Below are 26,601 nucleotides of genomic sequence, written 5' to 3' on the forward strand. Positions count from 1 at the left end.
CCCCATCTCCACCGACTTCTGGATCGATTGGCCAGGTGGGCGGAGGAATGGTGGATGGAATTTATTACAGAGAAATGTAAGGTGTTGCATTTTTGAATGTCGAACAAGGGCAGGACCTACACAGTGAATGGTAGGCCTCTGGGTAGTGTTGTAGAGGAGAGGGATCTAGTAGTACAGGTAGGTCAAGTCGAAGCTAGATAAGGTGGTGAAAAAGGCTTCTGGCACTTTGGCCTTCATCACTCAGAGTATTGAGTATAGAAGGTTTAAGAAAGAACTGCAGATGCTGGAAAATCGAAGGTAGACAAAAATGCTGGAGAAACTCTGAGGGTGAGGCAGCATCTATGGAGTGAAGGAAATAGGCAACGTTTCGGGTCGAAACCCTTCTTCAGACTGAATAATGGTTTTGACCCACAACATTGCCTATTTCCTTCGCTCCATAGATGCTGCCTCACCCGGTGAGTTTCTCCAGCATTTTGTCTACCTATTGAGTATAGAAGTTGGGAGGTCCTGTTGCAGTTGTATAAGACGTTGGTGAGACCACATTTAGAATATTGTGTTCAGTTCTGGGCACCATGTTCTGGGAAAGATATTGTCAAGCTGGAAAGGGTTTAGAAAAGATTTACGGGGATGTTGCCAGGACTAGAGGGTGTGAGCTACAGGGAGAGGTTAAGTAGGCTGGGCCTCTATTCCATGGAGTGCAGGATGATGAGGGGTGATCTTATAGAGCTGTACAAAATCATGAGAGAAATAGAATGGGTAGAGTCTTTTACCCAGAGTAGGGGAATCAAGGACCAGAGGACATAGGTTCAAGGTGAAGGGGAAAAGATTTAATAGGAATCTGAGGGATAACTTTTTCCACACAAAGGGTGGTGGGTGTATGGAACGAGATGGCAGAGGAGGTAGTTGAGGCTGGGACTGTCCCATTGTTTAAGAAACAGTTGGACAGGTACATGGATAGGACAGGTTTGGAGGGATATGGACCAAACGCAGGCAGGTGGGACTAGTGTAGCTGGGACATTGTTGGCTGGTGTGGGCGAGTTGGGCCATAGGGCCTGTTTCCATGCTGTATCACTCTATGACCCGGTTTGGGGGGGGGATCTCCGTGGGGGGGGAGAACAAAGGAGGAGCCAGCGAGGGGTTCTAACTCTGTCAGCGCCCTCATGTGGCAACTATATGCATACCTTGGGTGTGCAAGCAAAGAATCTCACTGTGACTTGTCACATGTGACAATGAAATATTCTATTCAATTCAATTCAACTGTGTAAGATAGTGCTAGTGTACAGAGTGATCGCTGGTCAGCATGGACCCGATGGGCCGAAGGGCCTGTTTCCTAAACTAAACTTGGTTCCGCTGCTACTTCATATGGTCTGAGTAAGTCAAGGGCCTGTCCCACTTAAGCGACCTTTACCCATCATAGGTCGCTGAAATTTTCAACATGTTGAATATTCAGCGGCAACCAGAAAGACGGAACGACTCTTTGGAGACCTCTCACCTCTCACGACCCTAGGAGAGGTCACCTGCGACATGTCGCCAGGGGTCGCCTGTATGGTCTTGAGAGGTCTCCAAAGAGTCGTGGCGTCTTTCTGGTCGACGCTGAATTTTCAACATGTGGATAATTTCGGCGACCTATCACTGGTGCCGGCAGTCGCCCGTAACGGGTCGCGTAAGTGGGACAGGCCCTTTAGACATTATTTCACTCTTATTCTGGCTTCATAAGACATTGGAGCAGAATTAGGCCTTTCGGAACATCGAGTCCACTCCACCATTCAATCGTGACTGATCTATCTTTCCCTCTCAACCCCATTCTCCTGCTTTCTCCTCGTAATCTATGACCCACTCGGTAATCAAGAACTTGTCAATCTACGCCTTAAAAAATACCAAATCATTTGGCATCCATGGCCGTCTGCGATTACTCCCAGGTTAGAGGAACCAAGGAGGTTTTAAGGCGAAAACGAAAAGATTTAATAAGAACCTGAGGAGTGACATCTTCACTCTGAGGGTGGTGGGTGTTGGGAACGAGCTGCCAGGGGAGGCAGTTGAGGCAGGTGCTATAACCACATTTTGACATTTAGATCGGAAAGGTTTAGAGGAATATGGACCAAACAGCAGTAAATTGGCCCAGCTTAGATGGGGCACGGATAGGTTGGGGCAAAGGACCTGTTTCTGCACTGAATTACTCTAATTCAAGGTAAACATAGAAACATAGAACATAGGTGCAGGAGTAGGCCATTCGGCCCTTCGAGTTGAGGCCTGTTCATTGGCTATATTTACGAGGGAGTTAGATGTGGCCCTTGTGGCTAAAGGGATCAGGGGGTATGGAGAGAAGGCAGGTACAGGATACTGAGTTGGATGATCAGCCATGGCCTACTGGCCTACTCCTGCACCTATTTTCTATGTTTCTAAGTATTCGTGCAGGGTGGTCATCAATTTGGATGCAGCTCGCTTTAATGAGGGAATAATTGCGTTACTTGTTTGATCGATGGTGAGTAGCTATGGGCCAGAGAGATTTTCCTGGCCCTGCTTTGAATCTGTGCCATTAGGATGTTTTGCAACTATCTCCAAGGAACAGGGGGTTCCCCAGCTTATGGAACTCCTGACTCATGGAAATCCAACCACGCAAATTTTGCCATGAATTTTTGAAGTATTTTTCTCAAGATGGTTATAATAATAATGAAATGTTTCATGGTACTCATGAACAACTAGATTAAATATATCAAACTTGGAGGAACAAACAGCACCTCGTGTTCAGCTTGGAGGCTCACAACTCAACGGTAGAACATTGAACTTTGCCAATTTTTAGTAACACCATTTTTTCTTCCCCCCCCCCCCTCCCCCCCCCCCACCCCCACCTTCCCCATATCTCCCCCCTATCCCACCTCTCTTCCCAACCTGCCCCCTCCACCTTCCATATATATCCTTCCCTCTGGCAATACATTTCATTCATAGAGTCATACAGCGTGCATACAGGCCCTTCAGCCCAACTTGCCCACACTGACCAACATGTCCCATCTGCACTAGTCCCAATTGCCTGCGTTTATCCCAGATCCCTCTAAACGAGCTCCCTGTAGAGGAAAAGACTACAAAAAGTAGTAAACACTGCCCAGTCCATCATCGGTTCTGACCTCCCTTCCATCGAGGGGATTTATCGCAGTCGCTGCCTCAAAAAGGCTGGCAGCATCATCAAAGACCCACACCATCCTGGCCACAAACTCATCTCCCTGCTACCTTCAGGTAGAATGTACAGGAGCCTGAAGACTGCAACGTCCAGGTTCAGGAATAGCTACTTCCCCACAGCCATCAGGCTATTAAACATGGCTCGGACAAAACTCTGAACATTAATAGCCCATTATCTGTTATTTGCACTTTACCAGTTTATTTATTCATGTGTGTATACATTTATACAATGGTATATGGACACACTGATCTGTTTTGTAGTCGATGCCTACTATGTTCTGTTGTGCTGAAGCAAAGCAAGAATTTCATTGTCCTATCAGGGACACATGACAATAAACTCACTTGAATCTTGAACCTGTGCTATCCATGTCCCTGACCAAATGTTTCTTAATCGTTGCGATTGTACCTGCCTCATCTACCTCCTCCGGCAGCTCGTTCCATACACCCACCACCCTTTGTGTGAAGAAAGTTACCCCTCACATTCCCACTAAACCTTTCCCCCATCTCACCTTAAGCCTATATCCTTTAGTTCTCGATTCCCCTACTATGGGGCAAGAGACATAGTGCGTCTACCCGATCTATTCCTATTCTCCACTTCTTTCCTTATCTGACTCCTCATCTCCCCTGTCCACCCATCTGCCAATCCACCCCTCTACAACCATAGAAATAAATGTCTGTTTATACCATAGATAGACTAGATAATTAGACCATTAGGCCCATCAAGTCTACTCCACCATTCAATCATGGCTGATCTATCTCTCCCTCCTACCCCATTCTCCTGCCTTCTCTCCATAACCCCTGACACCCGTACTAATCAAGAATCTATCTATCTCTGCCTTAAAAATATCCACTGACTTGGCTTCCTCAGCCTTCTGTGGCAAAGAATTCCACAGATTCACCACCCTCTGTCTGAAGAAATTCCTCCCCATCTCCTTTCTAAAATTACGTCCTCTTATTCTGAGGCTGTGCCCTCTGGTCCTAGACTCTCCCACTGTGGGATCCTCTCCACATCCACTCCCACTCCATCCAGGCCTTTCACTATATAAAAATATATTTCACTCGACCTCGTTACATGTGACAAATAAAGCAGCACACTATGGAGAAGAGTCTCGACCCGAAACGTCACCCATTCCTTCTCTCCAGAGACGCTGCCTGTCCCGCTGAGTTACTCCAGCATTTTGTGTGTATCTTTGGTTCAGACCAGCAACTGCTGTTCTTTCCTACTGCAAGCCATTTTGTCTTGACTCTTGATGGCTATCTGACCCGATGAGTTACTCCAGCATTTTGTGTCTTGTTCAGCATCTGCAGTTCCTCATGTCCGAATTCAATTATAGTTCAACCATGCCTCACTTGGACTCCAAATGCTAGTGTCAATAATTGTAAGGTCAGGTTGGGTGGAGTTCCCCCCCGCCACGGGTACCATGTAATCCCGTGCTACCCGCTCCATGGTCGGATAGTCGGCGACTAAACCGTCTTCCCCACCTGGTTTGCCACGTGAGGAGGGGGCTGTGGACCCCCAGCAGGACCAAAAACCAGACCCGACAAAGGGCTGATGAGCTCCTAGCGAGCCGACGGCCATCCACACTTCAGTACAAATTGCGATCTCGTCAGCAGCGGCCTCTGCAGCCCGTCTGCGTTTTTATTTTTTTTTGTCTAGGTTTTTATGTAGTTTTTGTTAGTTTTTGTTGGGGTGTGTGTGTGGGGGAGGTGGGGGTGGGTGTGAGGGAGGGGGTAACGTTTAATCTCTCCCTGCACGGGAGACCCAACCTTTTCTTTGTCGAGTCTCCGTTGTCGTTGGGGCTGCAACGAGGAGCGGCCTCCAACAGGAAGACCGGGGACTCTGGTGCCGACGACTCACCTCACCGTCGCGGAGCTGGCCGAGTCCGGAGCGGGTGGAGCGGTGGTGGAGCGCTGCTGCGGCCTGACCTCCGGAGATTCGGAGGCTGCAACTGCGGGTCTGGCGGACGGCGGCACCGGGAGCCCGCGGGTCCCTGGAGGGAGACCGCTTTTCAGGGCTCCCGCAACGGCGACTTCTCCCGCCCGAGTTGCGGGGTTGAAGAGCTCCTGGAGCGGGGCCTTACAGCACCGCCCCGCGCGGCTTGGAATGGCCGCGGGACTCTGCGAGCGCACGCCGGGGGCTCTAACATCAAGAACCCGGTGTGCGACCTTGCATCACCCGGCGTGGCTTTAATGGCCGCGGGACAATCGCCATCGCCAGCCGGGGGCTTTGACTTTGACTCTGACATCGGGGGGGGGGGGGGCAGTGGAGAGATATGTTTTTTTGGCCTTCCATCACAGCGATGTGATGGATGTTTATGTAAATTATGTTGTGTCTTGGGTCTATTTGTTTGTAATGTATGGCTGCAGAAACGTCATTTTGTTTGGACCTCAAGGGGTCCAAATGACAAATAAATTGTATCTTGAATCTTGAATCTTGTAAAGAATGATGATAAAGCACACACACACACACACACACACACACACACACACACACACACACACACACACACACACACACACACACACACACACACACACACACACACACACACACACCCACACACCCACACACCCACACACACACACACACACACACACACACACACACACACACACACACACACACACACACACACACACACACACACACACACACACCAACATCCTAGACTTCCAGCGATGGAAGTCCGCCGGAACTGGAGGACAGAGATGTGTGGTGTGTCCGTCACCGTTCCCGTCAGAAACCAGCGCCACTGCCTCGCTAATGTTTTCAACAATGATGAATGAAATGAATGAATTAATGTTAACCATCTACTGTCAATTAAAATGCACGATGACTTTTTAAACACAAATTCTTATAGGCTACTCTCTCCTGATAGATTTTTTTTGTACGATAAGCTTTATTCACAAGGGGAAAGCCATTCAAGAGGTCAAACACCAAACTTCTGTGTACTAATGGATTACTCACATGCTCTCTCTATTACAACGCGAGTCTATTTTGCTGGCAGCTATTTCAATTATTTTTTTAGGCCCATTAACATTAAATGAGAGAACGCTTTTGAAATGGAGACTCATATCATTGCCTGAACTCATTTCACAGAGGATATTTATCTGCAGTAATGAGGCAGAATTGTGCTCCTTTCTGCTGCGAGCTTTATGTGCAAGTAGAAGCCACAATCTATCACACTGTGACCCCATTGTGACCCTTGACCCTTCACCTCCGAGCGGATTGTGGCATTGACTACCCCATCTCACTAGCTGCTGATCAAGAAGTTCATACGTTTATAAGTTCATAAATTGTTGGAGCAGAATTAGGCCATTCGGCCCATCAACTCCGCCATTCAATCATGGCTGATCTATCTTTCCCTCTCAACTCAATTTTCCTGCCTTCTCCCCATGTTAGACAATAGACAATAGGTACAGGAGTAGGCCATTCGGCCCTTCGAGCCAGCACTGCCATTCAATGTGATCATGGCTGATCATCCACAATCAGTACCCCGTTCCTACCTTCTCCCCATATCCCCTGACTCCGCTATTTTTAAGAGCCCTATCTAGCTCTCTCTTGAAAGCATCCAGAGATCCGGCCTCCACCTGAGGCAGAGAATTCCACAGACTCACCACTCTCTGTGAGGAAAAGTGTTTCCTCATCTCCGTTCTAAATGGCTTACTCCTTATTCTTAAACTGTGGCCCCTGGTTCTGGACTCCCCCCAACATCGGGAATATGTTTCCGGTTTCTAGTGTGTCCAAGCCCTTAACAATCTTATACGTTTCAATGAGATACCCTCTCATCCTTCTAAATTCCAGAGTGTACAAGCCCAGCTCCTCCATTCTCTCAGCATATGACAGTCCCGCCATCCCGGGAATTAACCTTGTGAACCTACGCTGCACTCCCTCAATAGCAAGAATGTCCTTCCTCAAATTAAGGGACCAAAAATGTTCATTCGTTTTAGGTGCTGAATTATGCCATTCAATCATGGCTGATCTATCTTTCCTTCTTAACCCCATCCTCCTGCCTTCTCCCCATAGCCCCTGACACCCGTACTAATGAAGAATGTCAATCTCCACCTTAAAAATATTAATTGACTTGGCCTCCACAGCCTTATGTGGCAATGAATTCCACAGATTCACCACCCTCTGATGATAGAAATTCCTTCCCACCTTTCTAAAGGTAGTTTCATATATTATGGATGTCATGGATTCATAAGACACAAGACATAAGTGATTATCAAGCATCTAAGTTCATGTCAGAGGAGCAGAATTAAACCATTCGAGTCTGCTCTGCCATTCAACCACGACTGATCTATTTCTCTCTCTCAACCCCATTCTCCTGCCTTCTCCCTGCAACGCCTGACCCCCGTACTAATCAAGAATCTGTCATTCCCCATTTTTAAAGTACCCAATGACTTGGCCTCCACAATGAATTCCACCGATTCACCACCTCCTCATCTCCTGTCTAAAGGCACACCCTTTTATTCTGAGTCTTTGCCCTCTGGTCCTAGGCTCTCCCACGTGAGAGGGAGAGATAGATCAGCCATGAATGAATGGCGGAGTAGACTTGATGGGCCAAATCACCTAATTCTTCTCCTATCACTCACAAACCTGTAGGAAAGAGAACATGCAAACTTCGCACGGACAGAATCAGGGAGGAGAATTGTAGGCATATTGTTGGAATGTTTTTACCTTAAGAGTCATAAAGTCCAGTTGCAGCTTTATAAAACTTTGGTCGGACGACATTTGGAGCATAAAGGGCCTGTCCCACTTGGCCGTCATTTGCACCTCATTTATGCATCATATGTAAAATAGGTTGACGGGTTGGGTGCGTGTGGGTGATGCACGTGTTGCGCATGGTGAGGCGTGGAATCGCATGCGGTGGCACGCGGTATCGCGCGGCGCTACTGGATTTCATAGTGTAACGAAATCCTCCCGCGCCACCTGCGTGACTTATCGCGTACGCACGCTGATGCATTGGCTACAAATGCTGACAAACTGGCGTCGCAAGCTGGCATCCAGAAGTCTCACGTGTATCGCGAGCGTCGCCGCGCGCCGCAGGGTATTCTAATGACGTCACGCGCTCCAGACGGCTGCACTGATGCGTGATTTGGGCGCGACGTCACGCATCACGACGTGTCGACCTATTTTACATATGACGCTTAAATGCGCCGCAAATGATGGCCAAGTGGGACAGGCCCTTAACTATCGGGAGAGGTTGGATAAACCTCTTGTTTTCTCAGGACAGGAGACCTGACAAATGTTCATCAAACTAAGAGAGGCATAATTAGAGTAGACTAATCTTTTTTTCTGGGATGGAAATGTCAAGGACTAGAGGGGCATAACTTTAAGGTGAGTGAGGAAAGGTTAAACGAGATACTATCGCAACGTTTAAGAAACATGTAGACAGGCACATTGATAGGATAGGTTTAGAGGGATATGTGGCAAACGCAGGCAGTTAGGACTAGTGTAGAGGGGGCATTTAGGTGGGTGTGGGCAAGTTTGGCCGAAGTGTCATTTTCCACACTGTATGACTCTATAACTCAATGTACGGGGAAAGTTTATTACACAGAGGGTAGTGGGTGTCTAGAACATGCTGTCAGGGGGTGGTGGTGGAGGCAGATATGAAAAGCTTTTCAGATATATAGAAACATAGAAAATAGGTGCAGGAGTAGGCCATTCGGCCCTTCGAGCCTGCACCACCATTCAATGTGATCATGGCTGATCATCCAACTCAGTATCCTGTGCCTGCCTTCTCTCCATACCCCCTGATACCTTTAGCCACAAGGGTCACATCTAACTCCCTCTTAAATATAGCCAATGAACTGGCCTCAACTACCTTCTGTGGCAGAGAATTCCACAATTCACCACTCTCTGTGTGAAAAATGAGATTCTAATCTCGGTCCTAGAAGATTTCCCCCTTATCCTTAAACTGGGACCCCTTGTTCTGGACTTCCCCAACATCAGGATCAATCTTCCTGCATCTAGCCTGTCCAACCACTTAAGAATTTTGTAAGTTTCTATAAGATCCCCCCTCAATCTTCTAAATTCTAGTGAGTACAAGCCGAGTCTATCCAGTCTTTCTTCATATGAAAGTCCTGCCATCCCAGGATTCAGTCTGGTGAACCTTCTCTGTACTCCCTCTATGGCAAGAATGTCCTTCCTCAGATTAGGGGACCAAAACTGTACGCAATACTCCATGTGTGGTCTCACCAAGACTCTGTACAAATGCGGGGTCTTGTATGGATAACAGAAGTCATTGTTTTTTATTTGGCATCAAGTTGGCCACAGGCATCTTGGGCCAGAGCACGCTGTACTATGTTCTATGGTTTTCATCATAGGTTTTGAAAGCAGATAATATTTTTGCTTCTTTTTCATTCGTAATCCTGCTCCTCTTCCAGGTCTCTGGGTTTCCATGAAGTTACTTTCGGGTGACCTGAAGCAAATTCGCAAGGACCACCCTCACCTTGTGGACCGAAGCACGGTGGTTGCCAGGAAAATGGGGTTCCCTGAGATCATCATGCCAGGTTTGTTAACTCTGCTGTTGAGGGAGGTTGGTTAAGAAGGTTCAATTGTTGGGTATTAATGGTGGAGTAGCAAGATGGATTCAACAGTGGCTGAATGGGAGATGCCAGAGAGTAATGGTGGATGGTTGTTTGTCAGGTTGGAGGCCAGTGACTAGTGGGGTGCCACAGGGATCTGTGTTGGGTCCACTGTTGTTTGTCATGTACATCAATGATCTGGATGATGGTGTGGTAAATTGGATTAGTAAGTATGCAGATGATACTAAGATAGGTGGGGTTGTGGATAATGAAGTAGATTTTCAAAGTCTACAGAGAGGTTTATGCCATTTGGAAGAGTGGGCTGAAAGATGGCAGATGGAGTTTAATGCTGATAAGTGTGAGGTGCTACATCTTGGCAGGACAAATCAAAATAGGACGTACATTGTAAATGGTAGGGAATTGAAGAATGTTGGTGAACAGAGGGATCTGGGAATAACTGTGCACAGTTCCCTAAAAGTGGAATCTCATGTAGATAGGGTGGTAAAGAAAGCTTTTGGTGTGCTGGCCTTCATAAATCAGAGCATTGAGTATAGAAGTTGGGATGTAATGTTAAAATTGTACAAGGCATTGGTGAGGCCAATTTTGGAGTATGGTGCACAATTTTGGTCGCCTAATTATAGGAAGGATGTCAACAAAATAGAGAGAGTACAGAGGAGATTTACTAGAATGTTGCCTGGGTTTCAGCAACTAAGTTACAGAGAAAGGTTGAACAAGTTAGGTCTTTATTCTTTGGAGCGCAGAAGGTTAAGGGGGGACTTGATAGAGGTCTTTAAAATGATGAGAGGGATAGACAGAGTTGACGTGGATAAGCTTTTCTCACTGACAGTAGGGAAGATTCAAACAAGGGGACATGACATGAGAATTAAGGGACAGAAGTTTAGGGGTAACATGAGGGGGAACTTCTTTACTCAGAGAGTGGTGGCTGTGTGGAATGAGCTTCCAGTGGAAGTGGTGGAGGCAGGTTCATTTTTATCATTTAAAAATAAATTGGATAGTTATATGGACGGGAAAGGAATGGAGGGTTATGGTCTGAGCGCAGGTATATGGGACTAGGGGAGAATACGTGTTTGGCACGGACTAGAAGGGTCAAGATGGCCTGTTTCCGTGCTGTAATTGTTATATGGTTATATGGTTATATGAGGGAGTGCAGCGTAGGTTTACAAGGTTAATTCCCGGGATGGCAGGACTGTCATATGCTGAGAGAATGGAGCAGCTGGGCTTGTACACTCTGGAGTTTAGAAAGATGAGAGGATATCTCATTGAAACATATAAGATTGTTGAAACCATTCAGAGATTATCTTGAAAGCATCCAGAGAACCGGCCTCCACCGCCCTCTGAGGCAGAGAATTCCACAGACTCACCACTCTCTGTGAGAAAAAGTGTTTCCTCATCTCAGTTCTAAATGGCTTACTCCTTATTGGTAAATAAAAGGTCGATTTTTTCACAACGTGTCCGACCAAGGAATCTTTCTTTCCTTTCTCGTAACCCAGGTGATGTCCGCAATGACATCTACATCACTTTGATGCAGGGAGAGTTTGACAAACAGAACAAAACCACGCAGAAGAACGTTGAGGTCACGATGTGCGTCTGTGATGAAAATGGAGACGTAATCCCGGTGAGTTACACACGAGTGCACACACACAGGTGCCAGACAACCCGGGCTAGCCGCAAACGGCACGGGGAAAATTCACGAGCATGTCGCCAGGACTCGTGGGACTTTGTCGGGCTGGGCAGCATCGCCCTTGCTTGGAGTGCAGGAAGATGACGGGTGATGATGTGTTTCCGCGCTGTTTCAGCACTGTATCTCCAAACTAAGCTAGACTCTATGAGGCTAATTGACACCTATTAAAAAAAAATGTAGTCACCACATTTGTTAACCAGGTAAAAGGCAGAGATCCTGTAGCGAGCAAGATAGATCACGTGACGAGAAAGACGTAGAACGGTCATGGGCAGATTCACGGGTAATTTTCGGCCCCATTTCCGTAACCGGCTTCCGTCTCCGCACCAAAGATCCCGTAGCGGAGCAAAGATACTAGTGCGGGGACGGAAGCCAGTTACGGAAACTTCCTTGTGAAAATAAAAGTTATTTGGGAAAAATCTTCTCCTCATTTTCAGAATTTTAGTTTATTAACACAAACTGTTCCCCCGCAACGTTGATTACACGTCGGGTCGGGTCGGGTCTGGTTACTGAAATGGATGGAAAAAAAGGCCCAGGTTCCACTCCGTTGCGTATTACACGCCAGCCCATTGCATTTAGCAGGAGTGGTCTATCTTGCTCCGCTATAGGATCTTTGGTGAAAGATTCCACAATGCTTTCTGTCTCCACTTCACACGCCCTGAGGCAGAAATAAAGGTGTATCCTGCCCTAATGTTAGAAGGCATGTTATCTGTCCAAGCATTTTGTCTGTATTAACTTCCAACCTGCCTTCTCTGTATAGGTAATGTAATTATTTCAGCTTCACATGAATATCACACCGTGCTTTTTACTAAGGGTAATCAATTTGATGTCTTCCTCAAGTCCATGTACCAGTGACAGATGGAGTCTGGCTCAAGACATGGGCCAGGCACAATTAATCATTTTTCATGGAAGCGTCACTTTCTGGAAATTGCCACGCTAAATGTTTAATTCTCTCTCCTGGTGTACAGAATGCGATCTGCCAAGGTGCCGGAGACAAGGCTGTCACACAGCACCAGTCCGTGGTGTATTACCAGCTGAAGCAGCATCGCTGGATGGAGACTGTCAAGGTCAGTCCAAGGTTCAAGTCAACGACGCCATTAAAATCAGTGCAACAAACACGGCCACCACTCTGGGATAAGGTCATATGGTCACAAGGGATAGGAGGAGAATTAGGCCATTCGGCCCATCAGATGCCAGAGGAGATGGTTGAGGCAGGTTCAATTGCAACGTTCAAGAACCATATATGGTCCATATACCATATAATGGTATATGGACACACTGATCTGTTCTGTATTCATGCCTACTATGTCCTTTTGTGCTGAAGCAAAGTAAGAATTTCATTGTCCTATCAGGGACACATGACAATAAACTCTATTGAATCTTGAAACATTTGGACAGGTACTTAGGAGGAGAGGTTTGGATGGATATGGGCCAAACGCAGGCAGGTGGGACTAGTGTAAATAGGACATGTTGGCCAGTGTGGGCAGGATGGACCGATGGACCTGTTTCCACGCTGTATCACTCTATGACTCTATAAGTCTACTCCACCATTCAATTATGGCTGATCTATCTCTCCCTCCTAACCCCATTCTCCTGCCTTCTCCCCATAAACCTCTGGCACCCGTACTAATCAAGAATCTATCCATCTCTGCCTCAAATATATCCACTGACTTGGCTTCCACAGCATTCTATGGCAATGAATTCCACAGATTCACCACCCTCTGACTAGAGATATTCTTCATCTCCTTCCTAAAGGAACATCCTTTAATTCTGAGGCTATGACCTCTAGTCCTAGACTCTCCCACATCCTTTCCACATCCACTCTATCCAAGCCATTCACTATTCCGTATGTTTCAATGAGGTCCCTGCTCATTCTTCCAGCGAGTACAGGCCCAGTGCTAACAAATGCCCAGTAAGAGAGATGTTTTAATGAATGCTTAGTTTACATTAGGTTATAGTCACGTCTATCGAGGTACAGTGAAAAGCTTTGAGAAAACATAGACACATAGAAAATAGGTGCAGAGGAGGACATTTGGCCTTTCGAGCCAGCACCACCATTCATTGTGATCATGGCTGATCTTCCATAATCAGTACCCCGTGCCTGCCTTCTCCCCATATCCCTTGACTCCACTAGCCCCTAGAGCTCCATCTAACTCTCTCTTAAATCCATCCAGTGAATTGGCCTCAACTGCCTTCTGTAGCAGGGAATTCCACAAATTCTCAACTCTCTGGGTGAAAAAGTTATTTCCCACCTCAGTTTTTAATGGCCTCCCTTTTATTCTAAGACTGTGGCCCCTGGTTCTGGACTCGCCCAACATTGGGAACAGTTTCCTGCATCTAGCTTGTCCAGTCCTTTTATAATTTTATATGTTTCTATAAGATGCCCACTCATCCTTCTAAACTCCAGTGAATATAAGCACAGTCTTTCCAATCAGTCCCGCCATCCCGGGGATTAAACTCATGAACCTACGCTGCACTGCCTCAATTGCAAGGATGCCCTTCCTCAAATTAGGAGATCAAAACTGCACACAATACTCCAGATGTGGTCTCACTAGGGCCCCGTACAACTGCAGAAGGACCTCTTTGCTCCTATACACAAATCCTCTCATTATGAAGGCCAACCTTCTTCACTGCCTGTTGTACCTGCATGTTTAGTTTCAATGACTGTTGTACAAGGACACCTAGGTCTTGTTGCATTTCCCTTTTTTTCCTAATCTGACACCATTCAGATAATAATCTGCCTGTTTGTTCTTGCCGCAAAGTGGATAACCTCACATTTATCTACTTTATACTGCATCTGTCAGGCATCTGCCCACTCACTCAACCTGTCCAAGTCACCCTGCAACCTCCGAACATCCTCTTCACAGTTCACACTGCCACCCAGCTCTGCTAGTGTTACTATTATTTCCATCATCTAAATCATTAATATATATAGTAAATAGCTGCGGTCCCAGCACTGAGTCTTACGGCACTCCACTCACCACTGCCTGCCATTCTGACAGGGACCTGTTTATTCCTACTCTTTGTTTCCTGTCTGCCAACCAATTCTCTATCCATGTCAATACCCTATCCCCAATACCATGTGCTCTAATTTTGCCCGATAATCCCCTGTGTGGGGCCTTAGCAAAGGCTTTCTGAAAGTCCAGATACACTACATCCACTGGTTCTCCTTCATCTATTTTACTTGTCACATCCTCAAAAAATTCCAGAAGATTAGTCAAGCAGGATAGATATCCCCTTCAAAATCCATGCTGACTAATCCTTTTACTGCTATCCAAATGCGCCGTTATTACATCTTTAATAATTGACTCCAGCATCTTTCCCACCATGGATGTCAGGCTAACTGGTCTGTAATTCCCTGTTTTCACTCTCGCTTCTTTCTAGAATAGTGGGATAACCTTAGCCACCCTCCAATCCACAGGAACTGATCCTGAATCTGTAGAACATTGGAAAACGATCACCAATGCATCCACTATTTCTAGAGTCACCTCCTTGAGGACCCTGGGATGCAGACTATCAGACCCTGGGGATTTATCAGCCTTCAGTCCAATCAGTCTACCCAATGTTATTTCTCACCTAATGCAAACCTAGGTTCACAAGTTATAGGAGTAGAATTAGGCCATTCGGCCCATCGACACCCGTTCTAATCAAGAATTTGTCCATCTCTGCCTTAAAAATATCCACTGACGTGGCCTCCACAGCCTTCTGTGGCAATGAGGTCCACAGATTAACTACCCTCTGACTAAAAAAAGTCCCCCCTCATCTCCTTTCCAAAAGAGCATCCTTTTATTCTGAGGCTATATGACCTGTGGTCCTAGACTCTCCCATCAGTGGAAACATCCTTTCCACATCCACTCTATCTATGCCTTTCATTATTTTGTAAGTTTCAATGAGGTCCCCCCTCAACGTTCTAAACTCCAGCGAGTACAGGCCCAGTGCCGTCAAACGCTCATCATATGTAAACCCACTCATTACTGGGTGGGAACTAATTTCCTCCCACACTTCAAAGACGTACAGGTTTGTAGGTTGATTGGCGTTGGTAAAATTGTTAAAAATTGTAAATTGTTCCTTGATGTGTCGGATAGTGCTGGTGTTCGAACTGATGGCTCGTCGGCACGCATTCGGTGGGCCAAAGGTCCTGTTTCCGATCTATGTCCAAAGTCTAAAGTAAAGTCTAAACTATAAAGACTGGAGGGCATACATTTAAAGTAAGAGGGATAAAGTTTCAAAGAGATTAATTACAAGGTTAATTCCCTTAATTCACATGATTGAATGGCGGAGCAGACTCGATGGGCCAAATGGATTAATTATGCTCCTTCTTCATGTCGAGCCGCAAACAAGATTAGAAGTTGTTCAGCCAGAGCTGAACACGCGTCTCAGCATCTGCACAATGGTGTCTGTCTTGTCGCCTCTTGTTCATCTTGTGCTTCTTGTGCGTGGTGGTGGAAAGGTATAAGATTATTAAGGGTTTAGACACGCTAGAGGCAGGAAACATGTTCCCGATGTTGGGGGGAGTCCAGAACCAGGGGCCATACAGTTTAAGAATAAGGGGTAAGCCATTTAGAACGGAGACGAGGAAACACTTTTTCTCACAGAGAGTGGTGAGTCTGTGGAATTCTCTGCCTCAGAGGGCGGTGGAGGCAGAGAATTCCACAGACTCACCACTCTCTGTGAGAAAAAGTGTTTCCTCGCAGAGACCCGGTGCTTTCAAGAGAGAGCTAGATAGGGCTCTTAAAAATAGCGGAGTCAGGGGATATGGGGAGAAGGCAGGAACGGGATACTGATTGGGGATGATCAGCCATGATCACATTGAATGGCGGTGCTGGCTCGAAGGGCCGAATGGCCTACTCCTGCACCTATTGTCTATTGTCTATTGAAATGTGCGGGGCAAATTGTTTAACACAGAAGGTGATGGGGACCTGGAAGGAGCTGCCGGGGTTTGTGGTGGAGCCTGATTTGAGTGGTTTTCTCCGGGTGTTCTGGTTCCCTCATGCTCTCCTAAGGTGAGCGGGTTTTGTAGGTTAATTGGCTTCGATGAAATTGTCAATTGTCCCAAGTGTGTAAGATAGCGCTAGTGTACTGGTCGGCGTGGACCCAGTGGGCCGAAGGGCCTGTTTCCGCACTGTATCTCAATAAAGCACCATATCTAAAGTAACTGCTGTGACTCACAGTCTCTTGGTAAACACTTCAGCTCACTGAGGGAAGAAACAAGTTCCTGTCTGTCACACACAGCAAGCACACGGTGTACGTTTTGTCATGGAGTTCTGTTATATTTATTATTTCAATTTGTTTTCTTTCTAGCGTGCCACAGTTTCAAAGTTCGCAATTTGTTCTTCCCTTCTTCCATTAACAACCCCCGCCCGTCTACTTCCTTAGAAGGCTTAGGAACTTCGACATGTTCCCAACAATAGACAATAGACAATGGGTGCAGGAGGAGGCCATTCGGCCCTTCGAGCCAGCACCGCCATTCAATGTGATCATGGCTGATCATCCCCAATCAGTACCCCGTTCCTGCCTTCTCCCCATATCCCCTGACTCTGCTATCTTCAAGAGCCCTATCTAGTTCTCTCTTGAAAGTATCCAGAGAACCGGCCTCCACCGCCCTCTGAGGCAGAGAATTCCACAGACTCACCACTCTCTGTGAGAAAACGTGGCCCCTTGTCTCCGTTCTAAGTGGCTTACTCCTTACCCTTAAAACTCTCACCAACTTCTACAGATGCGCCGTACAAAGCATTTTATCGGGATGTATCACAGCACGGTTTGGGAACAGCTCCATCCAAGATCCACCAGAAATTGCAGAGAATTGTGGACGCAGCCCAGACCATCACACAAACCAGCCTCCCTTCCATTGACTCCATCTACACCTCACGCTGCCTCGGCAAGGCCAGCAGCATCATCAAGGACCAGTCGCACCCCGGCCACTCCCTATATAATAACCATATAACCATATAACAATTACAGCACAGAAACAGGCCATCTCGACCCTTCTAGTCCGTGCTGAACACGTATTCTCCCCTAGTCCCATACACCTGCGCTCAGACCATAACCCTCCATTCCTTTCCCGTCCATATAACTATCCAATTTATTTTTAAATGATAAAAACAAACCTGCCTCCACCACCTTCACTGGAAACTCATTCCACACAGCCACCACTCTCTGAGTAAAGAAGTTCCCCCTCATGTTACCCCTAAACTTCTGTCCCTTAATTCTCAAGTCATGTCCCCTTTGTTTGAATCTTCCCTCCTCTCAGTGGGAAAAGCTTATCCACGTCAACTCTGTCTATCCCTCTCATCATTTTAAAGACCTCTATCAAGTCCCCCCTTAACCTTCTGCACTCCAAAGAATAAAGCCCTAACTTATTCAACCTTTCTCTGTAACTTAGTTGCTGAAACCCAGGCAACATTCTAGTAAATCTCCTCTGTACTCTCTCTATTTTGTTGACATCCTTCCTATAATTAGGCGACCAAAATTGTACACCATACTCCAAAATTGGCCTCACCAATGCCTTGTACAATTTTAACATTACATCCCAACTTCTACACTCCCTCTTCTCCCCTCTCCCATCAGACAAGAGGTACAGAAGTGTGAAAACGCACACCTCTAGATTCAGGGACAGTTTCTTCCCAGCTGTTATCAGGCAACTGAATCATCCTACCACAACCAGAGAGCGGGCTTGAACTACTATCTACCTCATTGGTGACACTTGGACTATCTTTGATTGGACTTTGCTGGCTTTACCTTGCACTAAACATTATTCTCTTATCATGTATTCCCTTATCATACACTGTAAATGGCTCGATTGTAATCATGTATTGTCTTTCTGCTGACTGGTTAGCACGCAACAAAAGCTGTTCACCTACCTTGGTACACGTGACAATAAACTAAACTGAACTCTAGCTTCTGTGGGCCGAAGGGACTGTTTCCGTGCTGTATCTCTGAAGTAAATGTAACGAGCCTATCCAAAAGCCTTGTCAATGCCACAATTGTATGGGATTGAGGGGGTAAAATACATCAGCCATGATTGAGTGGCGGAGTAGACCTCTGCTCCTATAAACTATGAACATTTGACTCTCCATAACTTTAATTACCAAGTTTCTGCGGAGGGATTTCAAACTAAATAATGGCAAGTCAGAGTAGAGAAAGGCTCGAGGGAACGATATTAAATTGGGAACTGATAAACAGATTGTGGGAGGGAGTTCATATCTCAGAGTAAATCAACACATAGGGCCAGAGGTTACAAAAATAATAAAAAGATAAAAGAAAAAGGCTTTGTTTCTGAATGCATTTAGCATAAAAAAAGATGAACTGAGAGCCCACATAGAAATACGTGCGATCTGATGGTCTCTGCTGATGGCCTCTGCAGCCCGGCATTGTTTGGGAGTGGAATATCATGATGATATTGTGGAACAGCAGGAAACTGGGGAAATATATAATAGTGGCTCTATTAATTAACAATGGTTCATGCTCACATAGGGAGGCACGGTGGCACAGCGGTGGAGTCGCTGCCTAACAGCGCCAGAGACCTGGGTTTGATCCGGATAATGGATACTTGTCCATAAGGAGTTTGTACGTTCTCCCTGTGACCGCGTGGGTTTTCTCGGGGTGCTCCGGTTTCCTTCCCAAATTCCAAAGAAATGCAGGTTTGTAGGTGAATTGGCTTCTGTAAATTGTCCCTAGGATGTGGACTCGTTGGCCGAAGGGCCTGTATCCATGTTGTATCTCTAAACCAAACTAAACCAAGAGAGGTTTGGAAAGTGGACTCTTCTTCAGGCAGAGATACTGGGATAGACACAAAATGCTGGAGTAACTCAACAGGTCAGGCAGCATCTTCGGGGAAAAGGAACAGGTGATGTTTCGGTTCGGGACCCTTCTTCAGACTAAGTTGAATTTGCCCGAACACCCTGTTTCCATTCTGTATTCTCTAAGCTAAACTATATGCAGTATATATATATATATATACGAAAGGTAAATCATGTCTGACGAATCTTATATAATTTTTCGAGGATGTAACTAGTAGCGTGGATAGGGGAGAACCAGTGGATGTGGTGTATCTGGACTTCCAGAAGGTTTTTTACAAGGTCCCACATAAGAGATTAGTATACAAACTTAAAGCACATGGCATTGGGGGTTCAGTATTGATGTGGATAGAGAACTGGCTGGCAAACAGGAAGCAAAGAGTAGGAGTAAACGGGTCCTTTTCACAATGGCAGGCTGTGACTAGTGGGGTACCGGAAGGCTCAGCACTGGGACCCCAGCTATTTACAATATATATTAATGATCTGGATGAGGGAATTGAAGGCAATATCTCCAAGTTTGCGGATGACACTAAGCTGGGGGGCAGTGTTAGCTATGAGGAGGATGCTGGGAGACTGCTAGGTGACTTGGATAGGCTGGGTGAGTGGGCAAATGTTTGGCAGATGCAGTATAATGTAGATAAATGTGAGGTTATCCATTTTAGTGGCAAAAACGGGAAAGCAGACTATTATCTAAATGGTGGCCGATTGGGAAAGGGGGAGATGCAGCGAGACCTGGGTGTCATGGTACACCAGTCATTGAAGGTAGGCATGCAGATGCAGCAGGCAGTAAAGAAAGCGAATGGTATGTTAGCTTTCATTGCAAAAGGATTTGAGTATAGGAGCAGGGAGGTTCTACTGCAGTTGTACAGGGTCTTGGTGAGACCACACCTGGAGTATTGCGTACAGTTTTGGTCTCCAAATCTGAGGAAATACATTCTTGCCATAGAGGGAGTACAGAGAAGGTTCACCAGACTGATTCCTGGGATGTCAGGACTGTCTTATGAAGAAAGACTGGATAGACTTGGTTCATACTCTCTAGAATTTAGGAGATTGAGAGGGGATCTTATAGAAACTTACAAAATTCTTAAGGGGTTGGACAAGCTAGATGCAGGAAGATTGTTCCCGATGTTGGGGAAGTCCAGGACAAGGGGTCACAGCTTAAGGATAAGGGGGAAATCCTTTAAAACCGAGATGAGAAGAACTTTTTTCACACAGAGAGTGGTGAATCTCTGGAACTCTCTGCCACAGAGGGTAGTTGAGGCCAGTTCATTGGCTATATTTAAGAGGGAGTTAGATGTGGCCCTTGTGGCTAAGGGGATCAGGGGGTATGGAGAGAAGGCAGGTACGGGATACTGAGTTGGATGATCAGCCATGATCATATTGAATGGCGGTGCAGGCTCGAAGGGCGAATGGCCTACTCCTGCACCTAATTTCTATGTTTCTATGTTTCTATATATATATATATATTATATATATATATATATGAGAGAGAGAGATAGGAAAATCAATTGGCAGAGGTAGCCTCGTATGAGTTTGTAAAGCATTTTCATGACAGTATCCTAGGACAGGGCGTTCTCAATAGTCACAAGAGAGAATTCTACGCAAACCAGTCTGAAGTAGTGAGATTTAATTAATTAGTCACCTTGTCATGTAGGCACCAAGGTTATAACATGCATTATACAATAGAATTTTACGTTCAATGCGAGGGGGAGAAAAGTGTATAGAAGATGAGAATTTCAATGGTTCGATGGAACTTTATTGTTACATGTACCTAGGCACTGCGATATTCTTTTTTTGCATTCAGTTTAGTGACTATTCTACTATATATTAGATGCAATCATTGTAATTGCGTGAGGTAATAGTTTAGGTTGTATGTTAGCATTCATAGCAAAAGGATTTGAGTACAGGAGCAGGGAGGTTCTACTGCAGTTGTACAGGGTCTTGGTGAGACCACACCTGGAGTATTGCATACAGTTTTGGTCTCCTAATGTGAGGAAAGACATTCTTGCCATAGAGGGAGTACAGAGAAGGTTCACCAGACTTATTCCTGGGATGTCAGGACTTTCATATGAAGAAAGACTGGATAGACTCGGCTTGTATTTGCTAGAATTTAAAAGATTGAGGGGGGATCTTATAGAAACTTACAAAATTCTTAAGGGGTTGGACAGGCTCGATGCAGGAAGATTGTTCCCGATGTTGGGGAAGTCTAGGACAAGGGGTCACAGTTTAAGGATAAAGGGGAAATCCTTTGAGACCGAGATGTGAAAAACATTTTTCACACAGAGAGTGGTGAATCTGTGGAACTCTCTGCCACAGAAGGTAGTTGAGGCCAGTTCATTGGCTATATTTAAGCGGGAGTTAGATGTGGCCCTTGTGGCTAAAGGGATCAGGGGGTATGGAGAGAAGGCAGGTACGGGATACTGAGTTGGATGATCAGCCATGATCATATTGAATGGCGGTGCAGGCTCGAAGGGCCAAATGGCCTGCTCCTGCACCTATTTTCTATGTTTCTACTGGATTGAACCTAGGTCCCTGGCGCTGTAAGGAAGCATCTCTACAGCTGCACCAACGTGCCATCCTTACACTGAATCTAGACACAAGTTCCATCTTTCATGCGCCATCTTGTACCGTCAAGTCCAAAATTTAAAAAAAAACTTGACCATAAATGTCCGTTGTCCTGGCGATGGCACTGGACGGGAATTGCAGGGGTCGGCTGGGCCAGACAATGTTATTGTTGTCGTCCTGCAGGGGCAGAAATCGCTATCAAAACATGGGGTGGACACAAATTTGGGGCCCACGATTTCTTGGTGACCGCGCGCACGCGCACACACTCGCACGCGAGGCTTCCGCCGTGGGCCCTGTGGACGGTAACATCGGGAGCTGGCCTGGTTGGTGACCGACTCTGAACTCCAGCAACAGCAGCTTAATCCGCCCCGAATCGTGGAGCTTGAATCGGCCCGTTCACGGGGCCTTTCATCGCCCGGCGTGGCTTAAAATCATCCGGCGGGGGCTTCAATATCGGGAGCTTCAATCGCCTCGACACAGCAGTTTGATTTTAAGCCACGCCGGGCGATGAAAGGCCCTGTGAGCAGGTTGATTCAGCCCTTAGAAAGCGGCTGATACCCGCTTGAATCTTTAAAAGCTGCAATGTGATAAATAATACAAACAAATAAAACTGAAGCAAATAAAGGCAAACAGAAGAATCAACCTTGGAGGGGGGAGAGAGAGAGAGATGGGAAAAACATACTAAATAATGTGAGTGACCTTGAATGAGGGACTTACCTGCAAGTTAGCCAGGAAACCCGTTCGACTGGAACCCTTAATAACCTGACCCGTTTAAATCCGATACCCGTTTAAATCTTTCCCATCCAGCAATCCATCCAATCAGTTCAAATGGTAACTGTACCCACATCAGACAGCTTTAAGAAATTCTCTGTGAATACCTTTAGTAATACTTGAAGGTCAAAACACAATTGGTGACACATCATGTTAATTCGATGTTAATAGAGACATTCAACAAGCACTTAACAATGACACCCCCACTGTCTCGCGGAAAGCGGAGATTTTAATAGAGTTTTTTCACCAAATTTCAAAATCCGGATTACAAAACGTGGGGTGGATTGTCCCCCCACCTCACATGACATGCCCCCCCCCCCCCCCCCCCCCCCAGGATTTTCACCCAAGTAAAACCGCTGTACCGCCGCTCCGTGCTGGAGCTTGCAACGTACCATCCCTGTGCTTGGCCTCTTGGATTGGGACCTGATTCAATTGAGCCCCAGGCTGCTGCAGGGCCTCCAGCGGCCCGCTCCGCCAACTCGACCCACTCCAACGCTTCCTCGACGTCGGCCCGTTAAGCCTAAGTGAGGGCAACTCGTGAAAAATTAAAGCAGTGCAGCTAAAGTGAACTCGGAATTAAAGGACAGGTACCTTTTGAAAGGAGACGTCAGAGGGTGGTGAGTTTGTGAAATTCGCTGTCACAGAAGGATGTGGAGGCCCAATCTTTGGGTATTTGTAAGGTGGAGTTTGACAGATTCTTGAATTGTTCGGGTGTCAGGGGTTATGGGGTGAAGACAGGAGAACGGGGTTGAGAGTGAAAGATAGATCAGCCATGATTGAATGGCATGAGTGGACTTGATGGGCTGAATGACCTAATTCTGCTCCTAACACTTATCAACAGATAAGACAGTATCAATATCCCATGGTTGATGTTATGTGCTGTTATTTTAACTTGGCATAATGTTCGGCATGGACATTGCGGGCCCTGTACTGTCCTATGTTCTAGGCTGATATATTTTATGGTTGGACTTTATGTAGTCAAGCTGGAAAGGGTGAAGAGAAGATTTACGAGGATGTTGCCAGGAATAGAGGGTGTGAGCTATAGGGAGAGGTTGAGTAGGCTGGGTCTCTATTCCATGGGGCGCAGCAGGATGAGGGGTGATCTTATAGAGGTGTATAAGGTCATGTGAGAGTGGATGTACAGAGTCTCTTGCCCAGAGTAGGGGAATGGAGGACCAGAGGACATAGGTTTAAGGTGAAGGGAAAAAGGTACAATTGGAATCTGAGGGGCAACGTTTTCATACAATGGTGGTGAGTGTATGGAACAAGCTGCCAGAAGAGGTAGTTGAGGCTGGGACTATCCTATTTTTTTAGGAAATAGTTAGACAGGTAGATTGATAGGGCAGGTTTGGAGGGATATGGACCAAACGCAGGCAGGTGGGACTAGTGTAGCTGGGACATTGTTGGCTGGTATGGGCGAGTTGGGCTGAGCGGCCTGTTTCCACACTGTATCACTCTATGTCTCTATACAAGTAGTTATTGAGAATGTAATCCAAACCCGCCCATTGAATCTTCTTGCCGTTTCCTTCAGCAAACATCATGCCTGACATTTCCCCTCAACTCAATGTTGTTTGAACTTCTTTTCCATCACCCAGGTTGCCATTCCCATTGAGGATGTTCAGAGAACACACCTTCGCTTCACTTTCAAGCACAGATCATCTTCTGATTGTAAGTATACATTTCATGCGTTATCTTTGCAAGAGGCAGGGTGGGAACGAGAGTGGCCCAGATAAACGTGGGAGTCGGTGGGCATGTCCTCCATTGCTTTGAGTTCTTCGTTTTGTGAACGGCACGGTGGCGCAGCGGTATTGCTGCCTAAAGGGCCTGTCCCACTTTCACCACTTAATTCTACACCTCTGCCGAGTTTAAAGGACCTAAAAAAAAATAACCAAGATGGTGGTAATCTACAAACTCCTACATCCTTCCACGACTATGTTCACGAACTCCTATGAGTATGTCTACAGATTCCCACGACTATTTCGATGCCCTCCTTACGAGTAAAAAGTTGCAATTTATTTTCATCCCAACCATTTTTTTACTCGTGGACATTTTTTAATCGGGCTGGAAAAAACGTCCCGACTTACCTGATGCCACGAGTACCTACGGCTGGCATAACGGGACGCTACGATATATCGACGAACCTCCTACAATCTCCTACGGACTCGTTACGAACATTCTGCGAGTTGTAATCAAGGGGAAAACTCGGGAGAATTTGTGAATTACTCGTGAAAGTGGGACAGGTCCTTTACAGCGGGTTTGATCCTGACTACGGGTGCTGTCTGTACGGAGTTTATGAGTTGTGAGTCTGTGGAATTCTCTGCCTTAGAGGGCGGTGGAGGCCGGTTCTCTGGATACTTTCAAGAGAGAGACTAGATAGGGCTCTTAAAGATAGCGGAGTCAGGGGATATGGGGAGAAGGCAGGAACGGGGTATTGATTGTGGATTGTCAGCCATGGTCAAATTCAATGGTGGTTCTGGTTCAAAGGGCCGAGTGGCCTCCTCCTGCACCTATTGCCTGTCGATTGTCTATTGTCTGTTGTCTATTAAATGAGTGGGTTAGCATTTGATGAGCTATTGACGACTCTGGGCCTGCACTTGCTGGAGTTTAGAAGGATGAGGGTGGGACCTCATTAAATAGTGCAAGTCTGGATAGAGTGGAGAGGATATTTCTACTAGTGGGAAAGTCTAGGACTAGAGGCTATAGCCTCAGAATAAAAGAATGTATGTACCTTTTGAAAGGGGATGAGGAGGAATTTCTTAAGTTAGAAGGTGGCGAATCTGTGAGATTGACAGATTCTTGATTAGTAAGGATGTCCGGGATTGTGGAGAGAAGGCAGGAGATAGAGGTATATGATCTTATAGAGGTGTACAAAATCACGAGAGGAATAGATTGGGTAGATGCACAGTCTTTTACCCAGAGTTGGGGAATCGAGGACCAGAGGACACAGGTTCAAGATGAAGGGGAGAAGATTTATTTGGAATCCGATGGGTAACTTTTTCACATAGACAGTGGTGGGTGTATGGAACGAGCTGCCTGAGGAGGTAGTTGAGGCTGGGACTATCCCATTGTTTAAGAAATATAGAAACATAGAAAATAGGTGCAGTAGTAGGCCATTCGGCCCTTCGAGCCTGCACCGCCATTCAATATGATCATGGCTGATCATCCAACTCAGTATCCTGTACCTGCCTTCTCTCCATACCCCCTGATCCCTTTAGCCACAAGGGCCACATCTAACTCCCTCTTAAATATAGCCAATGAACTGGCCTCAACTACCTTCTGTGGCAGAGAATTCCAGAGATTCACCACTCTCCGTGTGAAAAATGTTTTCCTCATCTCGGTCCTAAAAGATTTCCCCCTTATCCTTAAACTGTGACCCCTTGTCCTGGATTTCCCCAACATCGGGAACAATCTTCCTGCATCTAGCCTGTCCAACCCCTTAAGAATTTTATAAGTTTCTATAAGATTCCCCCTCAATCTTCTAAATTCTAGCGAGTACAAGCCGAGTCTATCCAGTCTTTCTTCATATGAAAGTCCTGACATCCCAGGAATCAGTCTGGTGAACCTTCTCTGTACTCCCTCTATGGCAAGAATGTCTTTCCTCAGATTAGGAGACCAAAACTGTACGCAATACTCCAGGTGTGTTCTCACCAAGACCCTGTACAACTGCAGTAGAACCTCCCTGCTCCTATACTCAAATCCTTTTGCTATGAATGCTATCATACCATTTGCCTTCTTCACTGCCTGCTGCACCTGCATGCCTACTTTTAATGGTACACAAAAATGCTGGAGAAACGCAGCGGGTGCAGCAGCATCTATGGAGCGAAGAAGATAGGTAACGTTTCGGGGACTGAAGAAGGGTTTCGGTCCGAAACGTTACCTATCTCCTTCGCTCCATAGATGCTGCTGCACCCACTGAGTTTCTCCAGCATTTTTGTGTACCTTCGATCTTCCAGCATCCGCAGTTCCTTCTTGAATACTTTGCCTACTTTTAATGATTGGTGTACCATGACACCCAGGTCTCGTTGCATCTCCCCCTTTCCTAATCGTCCACCATTCAGATAATAG

At 46.2% G+C, this 26,601-nt stretch overlaps 1 protein-coding gene across 1 annotated transcript in view; it reads left to right on the forward strand.

Annotated features, from left to right (window-relative positions):
- LOC129715704 (dedicator of cytokinesis protein 2) overlaps positions 1-26,601 on the forward strand; it is a gene marked incomplete at its 3' end in the record, with an annotated part of 264,879 nt that overhangs the window by 211,906 nt on the left and 26,372 nt on the right. Inside the window, exons 13-16 of the mRNA XM_055665562.1 lie at positions 9,565-9,690; positions 11,217-11,341; positions 12,373-12,471; positions 24,132-24,204. Coding sequence (XP_055521537.1) covers positions 9,565-9,690; positions 11,217-11,341; positions 12,373-12,471; positions 24,132-24,204 — 423 coding nt within the window. The remainder of the gene's footprint in view (positions 1-9,564; positions 9,691-11,216; positions 11,342-12,372; positions 12,472-24,131; positions 24,205-26,601) is intronic.

The sequence above is a fragment of the Leucoraja erinacea genome, unplaced genomic scaffold, assembly GCF_028641065.1.
Source record: "Leucoraja erinacea ecotype New England unplaced genomic scaffold, Leri_hhj_1 Leri_133S, whole genome shotgun sequence".
In the NCBI taxonomy this organism is placed as follows: Eukaryota; Metazoa; Chordata; class Chondrichthyes; order Rajiformes; family Rajidae; genus Leucoraja; species Leucoraja erinaceus.